We start from the raw sequence: 17,799 nt of genomic DNA, 5'->3' as shown, positions 1-17,799 counted from the left end.
GAATGTCGATCTTTCTAGCTAGCTGAGAAGGCTTGCTGAATATCACTCATCTTGGTTCTTTGTCACTAGAGGCTTCTTTCTGGCAGTTACGCTTCATTATTCAATTTATTCTTCAGGCCGTTGATCATTAAGAAACGCAACAGGGGAGAATTTCCTCCCAAAAAGACTGATCTGAAATAGCAAAAGCACTTAGACTTATGTACTGCTTCACGGTGCTTTTACAGCCCTCTCTAAGCAGTTTACAGAGTCAGCCTATTTGCCCCCAACAATCTGGGTCCTCATTTTACCCACCTCGGAAGGATGGAAGGCTGAGTCAACCGGAAGGAAGGAAAGAAGGTAAGAAGGAAGGGAAATAGCAATAGCACTTAGACTTATATGCAGCTTCACAGGGCTTTCCAGCCCCCTCTAAGCAGTTTATAGAGTCAGCCTCTTGCCCCCAACAATCTGAGTCCTCATTTTACCCACTTCAGAAGAATGGAAGGCAGGATCAACCGGAAGGAAGGAAGGAAGGAAGGAAGGAAGGAAGGAAGGAAGGAAGGAAGGGCAATAGCACTTAGACTTATGTACCGCTTCTCGGTGCTTTTACAGCCCTCTCTAAGCAGTTTACAGAGTCAGTCTATTTGCCCCCAACAATCTGGGTCCTCATTTTACCCACCTCAGAAGGATGGAAGACCAACCTTGAGCCTGGTGAGATTCAAACTGCTGAACTGCTGGCAGCCAGCAGTCAGCAGAAGTGTCCTGCAGGACTGCACTCTAACCACTGCTCCACCACAGCTCTTGATTTGAAAGTTGATTTAAAAACGACAGATTACAAGAAAGAAAGATGTTTCATGGGACACACAAAAGGAACTAGCTCACGCCTTAATAGTTAAAAGGGACCTTTATTATATTGCACTGATACATGCCGCCTGGCACAATCAACCTCCTATAAAATAACAGCCTTTGTTGTTACCCATTGCTCTCTAATGTCTTATAATGCCCTAAAAATGACAATAAAGCTTATTTATCTATTTATCTTTTATTTTATTTATTTTGTCAAACATGTATAAGATAATAGATACGTATAAAAATGATTACGAATACAGGAAATGGATACGAATAAGTGGGGATAGTAAGACAGGTAGGCATATTGGTGTGTTTATGGACGCCCCTTTACAGACCTCTTAGAAATGGGGTGAGGTCAAAAGTAGCCAGTCTAAGGTTAAAATTTTGAGGGTTTGGGAAAGAAACCACAGAGTCAGGTAGAGCATTCCAGGCATTGACAACTCTGTGGCTGAAGTTGTATTTTCTGCAATCGAGTTTGGAGAGGTTTAGGTTTAAGTTTGTATCTATTGTGTGCTCGTGTATTGTTGTGGTTGAAGCTGAAGTAGTCATTGACAGGTAGGACAATGTAGCAGATAGTTTTATGTACTATGCTTAGGTTGGATCGAAGACGGCATAAGCCCAAAATTTCAAGCCTGGTGGCATAAGGGATTCTGTTGTGAGCAGAGGAGTGGAGGACTCTCCCCGTGAAATATCTCTGGACCAGTGGTGGGTTGAAGGTGGTACGTCACGGTACGGGTGCCCCGGAGCCTGCCCGCAGCACCGAATACTATTCCAGTACAGTGCTCCGGAGGGCCCATCCGCCTGCCCGAGCTCCTTACTGGTCTTTTAAGTCTTTGGCGCCTGCGCGATGCTCCGCTGAGCAGTTGGAGCATAGCGGAGGCTTGCGGAGGTGCTGATGCCTGTGCGCGCTGCACGTGTGTGCATGCGTCCATGTGGACGCTGCCGGGTCAGTTCCAACCGTACCGGTTGGAACCCGATCCGGAACCCACTACTGCTCTGGACTAGCTCAATTGTGTAAATGTCTAATATGCAGTGCGGGTTCCAGGTAGATGAGCTGCATTGGAGAATTGGTCTAGGAAAGGTTTTGTATGCCCTAGTTAGCAATACAACGTTACCTGTTGCAATACGCGCAGGCATACATTAGCTATGCTGAAACGCGTATAGAATAGAAGCAATGATTAACCCTATGATTGAATCAGTAAGACAAACTGTTTAACTCTAGGCATTAAGTAAATTAGTAATTAACACTAAGCAGATCAGTAATCACAGACTCTTAATTACAAGCTTGATTAAATCAGGGGTTACAACTGTTTAACTCTCAAACATTAATTAAGGATTTGAAGTTTACACGATGATAAAAGATTTATTGACTGAGTATTCTTTAGGTCTACATGGAAGTAAATGAGTTACCATATACTGTAAACTTGCACAATCATGATTGGTCCCCATTGGCTATGTAAATCCACCCCTCTCTTGTGTATGCTCAATAAAAAAGGACCCCCGGACTCCGTTCTGGGTCGGTTCGTCCCGAAGGGAATTCGTGTCCGAGTCTCTCTTCCACATTGGCTTCATGAACGACCCACGGAGAAATCGCAGTTACCAGAGAAGAAGCTTCCCAAGATTAGGTTAACAACTCCTAGTGCCTTTTTGGCAATTCAACGTTGCTGTTTGAAACTGTCAATTCCTCCCCCCACCCAATGTTTTTCTTCCTATGGATCCCGTTTTTCCACTGTTTTTTTTTAATTCTAGTGGTGTGTTTCATGCCCAACGGAACCGCATCCGCCCCACCCGCAAACGCCACTGCCGCATCAGGCTGCAAAACGCGCTTTCTTTTTAAACTCCGGCTGGTGGCGGCAGCGGCCTTAAAACTGCGCACGCGCGTCTTCCAGTCCTCCTTTCCCTCCCCCTCCCTGCTCCGCTCCATGTTTACCCAGAAGAGTGACAGCCGGGAAGACCAATAGAGAGACTCAGTGTCCAATAGAAATCAAACTCTGCGTTCGCGCGCCTCCCGGGCGGCCAATGGGGGGGCGTGGGCAGGAGGCGGGGCGGTTGAGCGGCTGGCCGGCGCGCGCGTCGCCTGGCCCCTCAGAGGGCGGGAGGGAAGGAGGCCGATGGCGGCGGCTGAGGAGGCCATGGAAGTGGATCTCCCGCCTGTGGCCGAGGCCGACGAGAGGGAGCCGGCCGTCGCGTCCGATCGCGAGGAAGCCTCGGGGCGCCGTCCGGCGATTGCCCGCTCCTCACGAGACGCTCGGGCGGCGGAGTCGCGGAGGCCGCGCCGTTCCCGGAGGAACCTGCCTGGCGCCCCTCGGGCAGCGCCTTCCTCCGCCTCAGCGTCGTCCTCCCAACGGGCAGCCCGGGCCAGGTGAGTGGTCGTGGGCCCCGCGCGCTGCCTGCCCATCGCCTGGCGACCGCCTTTCTTCCTTCCTTCCTTCCACGCCCCTCAGGTTCTCGACGGGCTAGCCGGGGCTGCGGAGACGCTCCTCGGAAGAAGCCGCAGGCCGAGCCCCGGGGACGCTCCGTGGCTGTTTTCGGGGGCGGGGGTGGGTGGTTAGCGCCTAAATTCTGCAGTTGGGGGTTGGAATGGTATTGGCGCTTCATCGCCTCCTTTCTCCATCTCAGCCACTTTAAAATGCGTGGGATTCTGGGAGTTGGAGTCCAGGCCTGTCAAAGTGGCTGCTGGGCTGGCTGGGAATTCTGGGAATTGGAGTCCAGACATGTGAAAACTGCTGCTTGGTTGCTGTGGGAATTCTGGGTGTTGGAGTCTGCACGGCTCAGCCACTGAGATCAAGGAAATGCATGTTTCGAGGGGGCTAAAATCAGATTTCACACAAATACACATTTACCTTGTGTTGATTAGATCCACAGCATCGCTGGACAGCTATTTCCAGGTCAGTAGGACCCAGCCAGCAGAACCATCACTTCTAGTAATCCACAATGACAGCAGCTCAGATGAAACCGTGGTCCTAAGTGATTCCGAGAGCAGCGGCAACAGCAGCAGCCCGACGGAGGACGAAGAGGAACCTGCAAGAAATTTAGAGGAAATACCTCTAATTGGCTTGGAAGGTTTGCATTGTTTCCACATCTTTGAAAATCTAAATGTATGTAAATGTCTCAGGACATGATGCCCATCCTTGATCAGAGCAATTTATTTGTTTGTGTAACATTTTCATGAGCTTCGGTCTTTTGAGGGGGGCAGGATGTGGGGGCTGCAATGCACAATTGAAGCTCTGCTCCAATTACACCTTAAAAACAGGTGGAATTTTGATTGGCCTGTTGCGGATGCCATTTTGACTATTTTAACCAAACCCAATAGATATCCCTGTTGTTTTGCATCTCCTGTTGCATAGGATGGATCACGTTTTGTAACCTAACAATCTAAGAAATTGGCTGAGCTAAGACGAAAAGTCTTGGGCAGATTTTGTGCCTGGCATACCTTTACTGTGCAGTAATGATTGGTTGCTAATTAGTATGTATATTTGTATGTAACTATCTAAAATAGTCTGATTAAGTCTGTCTTGAATTCTATATTCTTATTGTCTGTGAGGTTTTTGTGGTTTGGAATTAAATGGAAATAACTTGCTTATTCTTTTTTGTCTCTTCTTTAAAATTGAAATGGCTTATTGGGAGGGTTGCACTTTCATATAGATTGATTTGCTTACATGAAATATTTCTTTGTTTTTTCTCTTAGTAATTGTCTCAAATCAAATGGAGCCTCCTGGAGATAATTCTAATGAGATAGAGCATCCTGATTCTAGAGTCACAGCTTCCCAAACAAAGAAGGTGAGAGGAAGTGAAGTTGAATACCTGGGCCCTCATTTACCTGAGCTACCTTCCATATTTTCTTTTTTCTAGACAACTCCATTAAAGAAAAGTAATCCGGCGGCATCCCTGGTTTCTTTGGAAGAGGACAGTGGCGATATCTGTGCCATCTGCTTTGAAGAGTGGACGAACGCTGGGCAGCATCGTCTTGCAGCATTGCGCTGTGGGCATCTCTTTGGCTACAGCTGCATTGAGAGATGGCTGAAGGGTCAAGTGGGCAAATGCCCCCAGGTAAAAGTCTTTTAGCAAGAAAGACTCATTTGAAATAAAACTAATTAGGATTCTAAGGGGGAAAGTGCTATTATCATTCAGGAGAATTATTTATTGTATGCAAATTGCAACAGACAGTGCACAGTGCACTTGGACTGTTGGCAGCGGAGGCTTGTTGTGATAAAGATCAGTTACCAAAGAAGTTTTAAACAGATTACAAGGAGTCACTGGTCTCTTGCATTCAGACAAGTACGAAACAGAATTCTTACATCCACAAACTTACCAGTACCTTAAAAGTATATCGATACTAGCAGAAGAGCCCAAATAAAGAAAAAAAACACTTTACATTTGATAAAGCAAGTAACCACAAGCACAGTATCCCTCACGATGTGAAAATATTTCAATCTTCCTAAAAATGCACCATATTTGATGTGTTTGTTGAGCCGAGATTGTAATGTTGTTTTTATCCAAACCACAGCCAAACAATAGATTATTTGCCAGAAAGTGACTCACTTTCATTTTGTGCTTTGTTTTAGTGCAATAAGAAAGCCAAACGCACAGATATTGTTGTCCTTTATGCCCGTACTCTGAAAGCACTGGACACCACTGAACAGGAAAACATGAAAAGGTATTGATGCTGGATCACCTTCATTTTCTTACATGAAATTTTATGTACATTTATGGTCAAGGATGAAGTCAAAATAATTTTTTATTGAAATGTGTTGTGCATAGAATAGATCAGCCCAGGTTCCCTCAGAATGTGTTCTTTGTGTTTCTGTGAGGCTTTAAGGGCCTGGATGGGGATCAACAGGCTTTGACTGAACTCTGGCAAGACCGAATGGCTTTGTGCTGTCCGTGGGGCTACCCTTGAAGAGCATTCAGCTGGTACAGAATATAGTGGCGCAGGCAGTTCTTGGGGTCTGAAGAATGGCCCATCTAACACCACTGGTCCGTGAGCTGCATTGGTTGCCAATTTGCTTCTGGGTGCAATTCAAGGTGTTGGTAATCACCTTTAAAGCCCTTCCTGGCATGGGGTGAGGCTACTTGAGGGACCGTTTCATCCCACTGGGATTAGCCCATCCTATCCATATCAGCAGAGCATGCATGCTGCAGGCCTGATGAACCTGATTATTCTGACTGGTGGGATCTTGAAGAAGGGCCTTCTACCCTGGGGAACCTCTTCTCTCCCTCCTGCGCCCCCCAGGTATGAGGTCAGCCCTAATCGTCCTCACCTAAAGAGCTTAAAGACACTTGGGGCCCAATGGGGAACTTCATAGTGGAGGTGGTTGATTAACAACGGATTTTCCACCCTCCCAGCTTTTAATTGGGCCGTGGTCTAGATTTTATATTAATTTATCTTTTTAGTTTATATGGTTTTTATTTTTTATGATTGTAAGCCACAGAGTTATCTTGAAGTACAATGGGCAGCCTATAAATTTTACAAATAATAAATGTAAGGTTTGCAGATTGGAGCTGAAAGAATCTTGTACAGCTAGCCCTTGATTTACAACAGTTCATTTAGTGACCGTTGAAAGTTTCAATGGCACTGAAAAATTTATGACCATTCTTCACACTTACAACCATTTCAGCATCCCCATGGTCAATCAAAATTTGGACATGGCAACTGACTCATATTTATGACAGTTGCTGTATCCCGGGTCATGTGATCCTCTTTTGCAACCTTCTGATAAGCAAAGCCAATGGTGAAGCCAGATTCATTTAACAACTGTGTTACTAATTTAACACCTGTGGTGATTCACTTAACTGTGGCAAGACAGATTATAAAATCGGGCAAAACTCACTTAACAAATGTCTCACTTAACAACAGAAATTTAGGGCTCAACTGTGATCGTAAGTTGAGGTCTACCTGTATAAATAACGAATAAATGAAAACACTAACACAATTACAAGTTATGTCTAGGAGATCAAGCAAACCTGTAGTGGTATTTTTTGTGCCTGATTAATCTGTGAGTCCAGATCAGGCAGCAAAGCATGAAAACAACCTGGTATCCAGACTCAGAAAATGATTTCAAACAAAGTTTACTAACGATTAATGGGTGCATCGGCAGCATGTAAAGACTGTGATTAGCATCAAATCTTTCACTGAATGCTGTAATGAGCAACGATAGATTGAGGCCATTTTCTGTGGCAGTTGCAGCTGCATTGACAACGTTTTTACTGTATCAACTGGTGTATAAAGAAGGGTGGTGATTTGATAAGTATTGAAGTTACCGCAGGTCAGATATGCTGAGGAGTATAATTCTTTCCCTCGGTAACAACAACAATATTTCTATGGGAATGATCCTGCTTCTGCAACTCTGCCTTATTCTGGAAAGCCAATGGTTGCTTAATCATAAGTTAGCAAATAGTTGGGTTCAGATGACATGAAGAATATAAACGTCAATGGAACTTTTGTTCTTGACAGTTTTATAAATTTTGTAACTTGGTTACTTTTAACTTCGTCCAGAAAAAATAGGTCACCGTGAAATTGTAGACATTTTCTGTATTCTAACATCACAGCTCAGATTAATCTTTCTCAGTCTTGTTTAATCAGCTATTCCATGTATAAGATTTAGATGTCTGTGTGCAGAAATGTTCTGTAACTTTTTGATACTAAAGTTTATATGAAGCGCTTTTAAGGCCAAAAGGACTTCTAGTGCATTTTTAAAAAATGAGCTTTGCTGCCAGACTCACACTGTACTGTAAATATTGTAACACACAGTGAGGATTTTGGGAGTCTCTTGGGTCAGGTTTGGTGACTTCGTGGATATTCCTTGTAGCTTTTATTTATTTCTTATTAATTTCTATCCCATCTTTATTTTTAGAAATAACTCAAGATGGCCTGCATAGGTGGTATTCCTCCTCTTATTTACCCCATAACAACCACCTTGTGTGGTTGATTGGGCTGAGAGAAAGTGACTTGCTGAAAGTCATCCAGCCAGCTCTCTTGCCTACCATGTTTCCCCAAAAATAATACCCAGCCAGAAAATAAGCCCTAGCATGATTTTTCAGGATGCTTGTGATATAAGCCCTACCAAAAATAAGCCCTAGTTAAAAACAATCAACCAGACAGATGCATTTAGGACCATATTTACCTGAAAATAAGACATCACCTAAAAATAAGCCCCAATGCATCTTTTGGAGCAAAAATTAATATGAGTCGGTCTTATTTTTGGGGAAATGCGGGTAAGACCAGACTAGAACTCACTGTCTCCTGGTCTCTAGGCCAGCACCTTCATCATTAGACCAAAGCAGCTTCCTTAGAATCCAGAGGAAAATAATCTGTCACGGACTTCTTCTATGATGTTTTCTCAGTTTTTCAGTCCAGTCTACAGTCTAGGAATTCTTGGTGATTTCCCATCCAAAATTCTAACCAGATCTGTCCCATTTTTGTCACAGCTCTTTAGAAAAGGAACAATGCCTGCGAAGGAAAGCAGAACTGGAATCAGCCCAGAGCCGCCTTCAACTGCAGGTCATGACAGAGGAGTGCAGCAAACTGAAGCAGCAAGTACAGGTAAGATTAGCTGCAGTCAATCACCCAGGACAACTGTACAGGTAGTCCTCGACTTACAACTACAATTGAGCCCAAACATTTCTGTTGTTAAGTGTGTTTTGCCCCATTTTAGGACCTTTCTTGCCTCAGTTGTTAGGTGAATCACTGCAATTGGTAAGTTAGTAACCCACTTGTTAAATGAACCTGGCTTCCACACTGACTTTGCTTGTCAGAAGATCGCAAAAGGGGATCATGTGACTCCAGGACACTGCAATTCTCATAAATTTGAACCAGTTGCCATGCATCTGAATTTTAATCACATGACCATGGGGATGCTGCAACAGTTGTAAGTGTGAAAAACAGTCATGAGTCATTTTTTTAGTGCCATTGTAACTTTGAACAGTCGTAAATGGACTGTTGTAAGTCAAGGACTCTGTAATCCATGTCACATGCTCTTTGGGGGCGGGGAAGCATTTGTGGAAGAGATTCTTATGGCATCCCCTTCATGGTTGTTAAAGAGTACAGATATCCCCAGAGATGTTCCTTGGGGCGTGCCAAGCTTCCTTCTTTTCTTCTGACCGACCTACCTACCTACCTACCTACCACTTGTTCCTCCTCTTATTTTCTCCACTAAAACCACCATATTAGAAGAATTGGACTGAGAGATTGACTGGGCCAAAGTCAGCCAGCCAGCTTTCATGCCTAAGGCGGGACTAGAATTTACAATCTCTTGGTTTCTAGCCTGACAGCCTAACCACCAGTGAACTTTGAGACGCTTCCTAGGAGAAAGTCTGTGGCATTCCAGATAAATGCTTGCCTTACAAGGGAAAGTATAAGTGAATTGAGTTTTAGAACACATGAATGGAGGCGGGAAGGCAGGGGCTAGTGAATTGATAAGCTGGATTCAAAGTATCAAAATGGAGAGAAGGGATTGCTTGGCATGGATCAATCTTGCTTGGTGAGCTTGTGAGAATGGAACAGCAAGGCTCTGTAGAAGTTTGGAGAAGATGGCAGTTAGTCTGTTTTTGCTACTTGGCCAATCAATGGCATCTGAATTTTGAAATAAATTTGAAATTGTACAGGGAAATAAAAAGTTGTATTAGTTGATCCCATTATAAATTAAAATTTATAACTGCTGGCCTAAAATAATTAGTCCAACTAAAGAAGAATGTTTATCTACAGCTTAACAAAATTAGTCTCCTTTGTTTAGGGCTTTCCTGACTAAGCACAAAAATCTCCATCCTTTAAGCTGATCATTAAAAGATAAGAGATATATGAAATATATGGCCTTTTATTTATCTGGAATGTACCCATGGGAAAAAAAATACCTGGAGGGACTAAACCCGTGATGGCGAACCTATGGCATGCATGCCACAGGTTGTACGTAGAGCCCTCTCTGAGGGCACATGAGCTGCTGCCCCAGCTCAGTTCCGCCATGCATGCGCGCGCACCTCCCACCAACCACCTGATTTTTGGGTCTCTGCCGTATATGCACGGGGCAAAGGGCGCACACGGTGGTGGGGCGGAGTGCATGCCGTGGGGCATGTGCCATGCACAGGGGGACGGGGGCATGGGGTGGTGGTGGGGTAGCCATCACTGGACTAGCCCTCCCATGCCAAATCATATATTTTATATAGAACACTGTTTCTCAGCCTTGCCAACTAAGACATGTGGACTTCAACTCCCAGAATGCTGGCTGGAGAATTCGGGAGTTGAAGTCTGCACACCTTGCAATGGGCAAGAAACACAACGAGCTCTCTGGGCTTGACTTAACACTCCCTTCTGCAGGAACTGAAGACTTTGCTGGTCCGGCACAACGCCAGCTCCTCCTCTCAGCAGTCCAGCAGTGCTCGCTCTTGCTTTCCCGGCTGCCTCTCCTCCAGCCAGGGTCAGCACAAGTACCATTTTGAGAGAGCCTTTCTGGTCTCTCAGATGGGCAACTGCCGGGTGATGGCCTACTGTGACCCCCTGAGCTGCCTCGTGGTCTCACAGCCCTCTCCGCAAAGTACTCTCCTCCCTGGTGAGTCAGTAACCAAACCAAGAGGTGGGGATGTGTGATTGCTATCTCAGTCAAAGGGAGGAGTTGGCTAAGTGGCCTTTTCCGTGTCTTTTGAGGTTATGGCATTAAGATGATGAGTGCCGTCAACCTGAAAAGCAGTCAGTATGTGCCCATCCACAGCAAGCAGATCCGGGGCCTGGCCTTCAGCAACCGGGCAGATGGCTTGCTCTTGTCTGCTTCTTTGGACCATACGCTCAGGCTTACAAGGTGAGTATCTACACTACAAAGTCAGGCCCTGCATTTAGGGAGAAAAACCAAATGCATAGGTAGAAGACAGGCTGTATCTAGGTGTCCCGGTCAATCACAGCTTAAGTGTGAGCCTGACGTGTGCTGCAGCTGCCCAAAAAGCCAATGCAATCCTAGGCGGCACCAAAGGAGGGATAGTTTCAAGACAGTGTGAAGGGATAGTACCGCTTTATAGTGTTCTAGTGAGGCCACTCTTGGGATGCTGTTTGGTTACCACGTTATAAAAAAAGAGGTTGATACTGTAGGAAGTGTGCAGAGAAGAACAACAAAGAGGATAAAGTTCTGCAGGTTAGAATGTCTGATGAACTAGATATGCTTAGCTTAAGGAAGAGAAGGCTTAGGGGAGACGGGATTGCTGTCTTTTAATAGTTGAAGGGGAAGAGGCGGCCGGTTTATTCTCTCTAGCAGTGCCAAAAAAATCATGTGGAAACGTCATGGCCGCGCTCCGGAAAATCCAAACTTCCAGATTCTGGTGTGCATGTGCACCTGGCAATCAGCTGACCAATGTGCATGCACACACCGGTTTTCCGCACTGTCGCCTGTGAAGGACAACTGATCATTGCGCGCACATGCATGCCAGACACCCAGAAGACAAACAGGGAAGGCCGCGTGTGCCAGGTAACATGACTTTGCATGCCACTTTGGGCATTTTTGCCATAGGCTTGCTATCATGGCTCTATGGCATCTGAGGGCAGGAAAAGAAGCAGTGGCTGGAAGCTTGGCAGAGAGAGATCCAACCTGGAAATGAGAAGGGATTTGCTAGCAGTGAGGACAATTAATCAGTGGAACAGCTGGCCTCCTGGGGTTGAGGTGCTCCATCAGAGGAGGTTTTCAGGAAAAAATTGGGCAGCCATTTCTCCAGGATAATATAAGGACTCCTACCTTGTGCAGGGGGTTAGTTTAGAAGACCTTCCGGGTCCTTCTAGCCCTATAGTTCTACTGGTAGTGAAGAGGCTTTACGCTGCGTGACTCAGGAAACTGGTCTGTGGTCCTTTTTGGGGGAAATGGTTTCCCGCCTGGCCATTATTGCTGTTGAGTGGTAATGGACCAAGGGAAGAGGTACAAGGGTAGGCATGGGGCACAGATGCTGAGAGGCTCTTCTCTCCTTTTCTCCCAGCTTAGCCACAAACACTGTTGTACAGACCTATAATGCTAGCCGCCCCATCTGGTGCTGCTGCTGGTGCCTCGACGACACCAACTATGTCTATGCTGGGCTGGCTAATGGATCGATCTTGGTCTATGATCTGAGGGACACAAATTCCCACGTCCAGGAATTGCCTCCACAGAAGTCCAGGTATGGCTTTCATAAGACAATATTGCTTTCCAAACACTGAGACCACGGAAAACTTTTAAAACATCTCCGTAATAAGTTCATTTCTAAGGCTAAAAATCCTTCATGCTGTAGGCTAGGAACATACCTTTCTTGAAAAGAATTCCTTTGAAGACTTGGATACAGAATATAAACTCCTTGCTGTGATCCAGATAAATCTCCAAACTGGCGAGAGCAAAAAGGGGCCAGACTAGCTAATGTCGAACTAATCTTGCCATAGAGGCATTTCTACTCCTTAAGTCACTGCTGACATTAGCTTTCTCATGGTGGGGAATTGGAAAGAATACAGTGAGGGTAAAGTTGTGGGATGGCATTTATCTTGCTTGTAGTAGTTCTGCATTAATGAGTCTTCTGAGCAATTATGAGTGATGTGAATCAAGTTACCCTTCTTATCTCTACAATGTTTAGTAAAGCTTAATCTGAAGTAAGCAGGGGATTTCAGTCTTAGCAACACTTGCAATTAAGTTAGATGGTTTCTCTTTGAAATCGTTTTTAAACATTCCTATAAAGCAGGGGTGTCCAAACTTGGGAACTTTTAAGACTTGTGGACTTCAACTCCCAGAATGGCTGGCTGTGGAATTCTGGGAGTTGAAGTCCACAAGTCTTAAAAGTTCCCAGGTTTGGACACCCTTGCTATAAAGATTTTCGTTTTAGGGAATCAGAGAGAATGGCCTGGTGATACTGATTTTGCTGCTGTCTCTGACCCCATCAGATGTCCTGTGGTATCTTTATCTTACCTTCCTCGAATGGCTTCAACTTCACTGCCATATGGTGGACTGGTGTCTGGAACGCTGGAAGGAGCCTGTTTTTGGGAGCAGAAGTCTAGCAATTCCTACCGACCTCACGATCTCCTCCTTGAACCCGGAGGTTGCATTGACCTTCAGACAGAACCCAGCACACGACACTGCCTTGCAACATTCAGACCCAGTAAGTTGTCATCTGGGGATATTTTTTTGCTTAGGGTTAGGATTGGCCCAGCAGAAGCATCGAATTTGGACACGGAATCATCTTCAGGAAAGCATTCTGTTTTCCCCCCTCCCTTTTTCCTTTTACTAAATGGTGTAACCTCCCTCTTGACAGTACTTGTTTATGTTAGATTCCTGCCTGATCCATTACTTATAAATAGGAGGGGGACCTTGGATGGCGCTTCCTGTTGGACTGTAGGGCATTGCTGGTAGTACCTTTTGGTCGCTATTCTGGCTGTCTCCTTTTTGTCAGTTAGGAGAGATTTGAAGATGGAGGAGAGAATCATTTCAGGGTTCATTTAATGTATGTGCCTGGGCCATGGGCGTAGCCTGAGCTCTCCTTTTGTACCCCTGGCCATTGCTTCCACCCCAAAGACCACAGACATAATCCCCGCCTTTTCCTACATAGCATCTTTCATGGAATCTCCTGTCAACATGTCTTTCTCACTGCCTGGAAACGTTAAGAATTATACCTCCAGCACACGGAGCTTTGTGCTAAATCTGATTTTCTCTTTTGCCCCCATTTGGAATACTGCTTTACAAGCAAACCTCAGAGATTGTTACTAATGCCACTCTTGTAGTAGGTAGGTAGGTAGCAGGCCCTACCTTGGCATTTGGCATTCAGGACTGAGTGAAATAATGGTCTCAATGCAGTGGTGGGTTCCGGATCCCATCGCAACTGGTACACTCTGACGGGGCTGTCCGTCCACCATGGGCATGTGCTCTGTGCATGCTCGCACACCCACCACCCTGCGATGCTACAGCTGTTCGGAGCATCGCGCAGGCGCCATACGCTGCACACGCATGCACAAATGGCCCTGTTGGCTTAAATACAGGTAAGTAACAAAGGCAAGCGGGTGGGCCCTCCAAAGCACCATTCCGGTACGGTACGCCTGTACCGGGGTGTACCGCCTGGAACCCACCACTGTCTCAATGTGCAGACAAGCAGCAGCTGAAGGAAATCAAGCATCTATCAAACAGGGATTTCATTTAAATGCTTCTGCAGTGTTGGGTGTTGATATTTTCCAACTTTGTAACTTTTTTCAATTTTGCCCTTTCACAGACCGAAACAACAACTGCTTGCAGTGTGTGGTGATGGAGCTGACATCTACTCATCTGACAGACCGAGATGACGAAATTGTCTGTTCATGCAACCCCATTCAAACTCTTACTGCAGGTCCAACGTGCAAACTCTTAACCAAAAATTCCATTTTTCAAAGTCCCGAAGATGATGGCAGCATCCTTGTGTGTGCAGGGGATGAAGCATCAAATTCTGCCATGGTATGTCCTTAATTTTGGATAAGAACTTTGCCTTTCATTGGTAGTGTTAGGTATTGATTGTTTTTCTTCTTCCACAACAGTTAAGTCACAAAAACCATGGAGTGATTGAGTGAGGGTGCGGGTGTGTTGCAATTGCCACAGTATACATCAGGGGTCCCCAAACTTGGCAACTTTAAGACTTGTGGACTTCAATTCCCAGAATTCTCCAGCCAGCACAGCTTTTTTCTGGGAGTTGAATTCTGGGAGTTGAAGTCCACAAGACTTAAAAGTTGCCACGTTTGAAGACCTCTGGTATACATCCATGCCACTAGAGAACCTCTTGTGCAGCTGAACCTTGAGCTGGGACTGGGGCTGTCCTCTATTTATTTCTCTAGGGATAGGAGACTGGGAGGAAAATGATGAACTCAGTTGTGGGGCATATAGAGCCAGTATTCCTCCATGCAATACTGTTCATTAGAGTTGAGAAGGAAGGGAGGCCAGTCCCTAATTTTTCTATTTTATTTGGTCTTTACAGCTCTAGTCTGAAGTCTTCTAAAAACCATTTATCAGGGGACAGGAAAGGAGGGTAGCTTTATTAGGAAGTATTATTTCCTGTAAAACATTGTAGTTTGCAGAACCATGTCTTGCCCTCTGAGATATGTGGTGAATTATGGCCTTCTCTTTATCCTGAAGCTCTGGGACGCAGGAAGTGGAACTCTGCTTCAGAAACTGCCAGCTGACCTCCCTGTGTTGGATGTCTGTCCTTTTGAGGTGAATCGCAACAGCTTCCTTGCTACTTTGACGGAGAAGATGGTGAAAATCTACAAGTGGCAGTGACTGTCTCCCTTGCCTTCCAAGCCTGATCCCTGGGCAGATGCTTTGCTGCTAATTGGATGTTTGGCTGTCTTGAAGATAGGATTATTCCTGAATCACCTTAGATTTGTACCTCAGGGTAATTTATTTGCTCCGTCTCTGCTCACCTTATGTCTCTGTTTCTCTCTCCCCCCCCCCCCAATTTATATTTTTTTCAATGAAGACAGTTGTTTCAGTCATGCAACAAATCTTGTTATGGGTCTTGTCTTCTGGTTGCATTATTCTGGGAGTAAGTGAAGAAGAAGCTTGGCTGCCATTTTCTGGATATAGTTTCTGGAAATTAATCATTGGTGCTTGCTAAGACTACCTTAATTAGCCCTGCTCCACAGTGGCCTAGAACTTCATAATGTGGGTACTAATAGGTCACTAACCTATTGTGTACAAAGCAAAAAGCAGTTTGTATCGCTCTTCTTTCTCTTTTGGTCTACTTAAATTCACTTTTCTGCAATGAACTATTCTAGCAAAATGTTTTCTGATCATGAGGAAAAAAGGTGATCGCAAATTCTGCCTGAAACTGGCTGCTGACATGGATTTCGAATGCAGTTTGGTGAGATGCAGTGACTTAATGTACAAGCCTAACTGTTTGGATTGAAACTGTGATTTAGGGGACTTCCAGCCGATCTCCCAAAGCCAGACCATTGCAAAAATGAAAAGTGAAGCCACTTCAGAACTTGATTAAGTATGTTTGCAAGAAAAAAGGTTTTGCTTGGCTTTTCTTAAGTACACCGGTGATCTGTTTTCTGCTCTGAATTAAAATGACATTGTATTTTGATTGCTGGCTTTCACAAAGCAAATTACTAGAGTGTATATACTGCAAGGCTCATCTGAAAACCTTTAAAAATCCGAAAGCTGTAGAAATGGAAGCTTTTTGCACTGCCTGTACTGTGTGTGGCAGTACAAGCCTCGGAACAACATTCTTAAACTGAAATACTGTGACATGTAAGTATGTCCAATTGTCCTGTTATGTATATTTGTTAAACTAGCAATTGTGAAACAAACTTTAAAAATCAGTGGTTTTCTCAAGTGGGCAAAACACTTTGTTGTTAGGCTATTCGAATCGCTTTAAAATTAAGCATAAGTGCCAAGAAAGGGAAGGAGAGTGTGCATCTCAAAAGATCTGTAGGAAAATGATACCTTTTGTACATGTTGTCAGACCGGACCACTTCCACGTGGTAAATTAATATATATATGGGTTTGGGGAATATTTCCTTAACTTTTTGTTGGCAACTAGCAAGGTGCAATTTATAAGGTAACTCTTTTCAAAAGTGAATGATTATACCTTAACTAAGTTGAAAACATAGTTAATTTTTTTAATGAAATGTGCTGGAATGAACTGTTACCTTGTGGGAATCTCTAGAATGTAGAAATGGTTCTGCTTTTAACAGTGAGCAAGTCACTTTATATTAAAGTACATGATCACTATAATGTAAACACAGATGAATTTGTGACATCGCCAGAATTACAATTGCTTTAAAAATACAAGTTTCTGTATAATAAACTTCTTTATCAAGCATTTATAAGGAATTTTGAATATCCTGTCTATGCATAGATAACATCTAGAGCACATCTGAAGAACATTTAAAATGTTCTAAAATGATATTTGCAAAAGGATTACATGTGAAATGTAGGCCAAGTTCTATTAGAGATACCGCCCAGCTAATAACACTGCGGAGGTAAATGTAACTGACAACATTGGTGTCTTAGTCTCTCAATAGACAGGTAGTCCTTGACTTAGAACAGTTCATTTAGTGACCAAAGTTACAACAGCATTGAAAAAAGTGACACGGCTGTTTTTCACAGTTATGATGGCTGCAGCATCCCCAGGATCATTTGATCCAAATTCAGATGCTTGGCAATTGATTCATATTTATGACGGTTGCAGTGTCCTGGGGGGAGGGGGGGTGTCAACCTTCTGACAAGCAAAGTCAATCAGGAAGCCAGATCCATTTAACAACCGTGTTCCTAACTTAACAACTGCAGTGATTCACTTAAACAACTGTGGCAAGAAAAGTTGTGAAATGGGACAAAATTCACTTAACAAATGTTTCACTTAGCAATATAAATTTTTGGCTCAGTTGTGGTCGAAAGCCAAGGACTTCCTGTACTTCTCTTAGATGACCTGTTTTGACAGTTTAGAAAAGAAGCTGTTAAAAATTATTTGACAAATGCAGGATGTAACCCTCAATCGGTGCTTGGATTATTGCAATGTATAGCCTATTTACAGAATAGGGTTAAGATGGTATTAATACCAGCCCAAATTCTTGGAGGATACAGTATTATGCCTTTGAACCCTTGCCCAATTCTTACATTGTGTGTTCATTTTTCATGCATCATAGCTGAGAATATTTAGACAACAAAAATATATCAAACGAGGTGAAATGCAACCAGGCTGCTAAGAAATCTTGGATGTATTTTTTAAAGACTTGCATATATGTCAATGTTATTATTTGGCAAGCTGTGCTTGCATTTTGTCCGTACTAGTTAATTTTCATGCAACACACAGTTCAGAATAACTGGCCATGGAATAAGTTGGTCAGCAGCTCGGCTCTAGCCTTATCATCTACCCTAAAGGTTTTTTAAAAATCTCTTTTGGATGGGAGGACCCTCCTCCTCCCAAGATGGTGTTATTAGGGACAGCAAAACTAGCAGGGCCTCTCTGGAACTTTACCTGGATCACAAAGATCAGAAGGCACAGTTAATCTTTTCATAAATTTCACGC

The 17,799-nt window shown here is 44.2% G+C and overlaps 1 protein-coding gene across 1 annotated transcript; it reads left to right on the top strand.

Annotated features, from left to right (window-relative positions):
* Positions 1-2,893: 2,893 nt before the first annotated feature.
* On the top strand, positions 2,894-16,000 carry RFWD3 (ring finger and WD repeat domain 3). Its single transcript, XM_032230870.1, has 12 exons — positions 2,894-3,187; positions 3,683-3,888; positions 4,514-4,605; positions 4,678-4,875; positions 5,391-5,482; positions 8,254-8,368; positions 10,136-10,367; positions 10,463-10,613; positions 11,770-11,946; positions 12,695-12,909; positions 14,011-14,228; positions 14,901-16,000. The coding sequence occupies exons 1-12, from the start codon at positions 2,937-2,939 to the stop codon at positions 15,042-15,044; spliced, it is 2,091 nt and encodes a 696-aa protein (XP_032086761.1). The 5' UTR covers positions 2,894-2,936; the 3' UTR covers positions 15,045-16,000.
* Positions 16,001-17,799: the final 1,799 nt, after the last annotated feature.

Source organism: Thamnophis elegans, chromosome 14 (assembly GCF_009769535.1).
Source record: "Thamnophis elegans isolate rThaEle1 chromosome 14, rThaEle1.pri, whole genome shotgun sequence".
NCBI lineage: Eukaryota > Metazoa > Chordata > Lepidosauria > Squamata > Colubridae > Thamnophis > Thamnophis elegans.
Note: the sequence above shows the minus strand (reverse complement) of the source record. Positions and strands in the feature narration are given on the sequence as shown.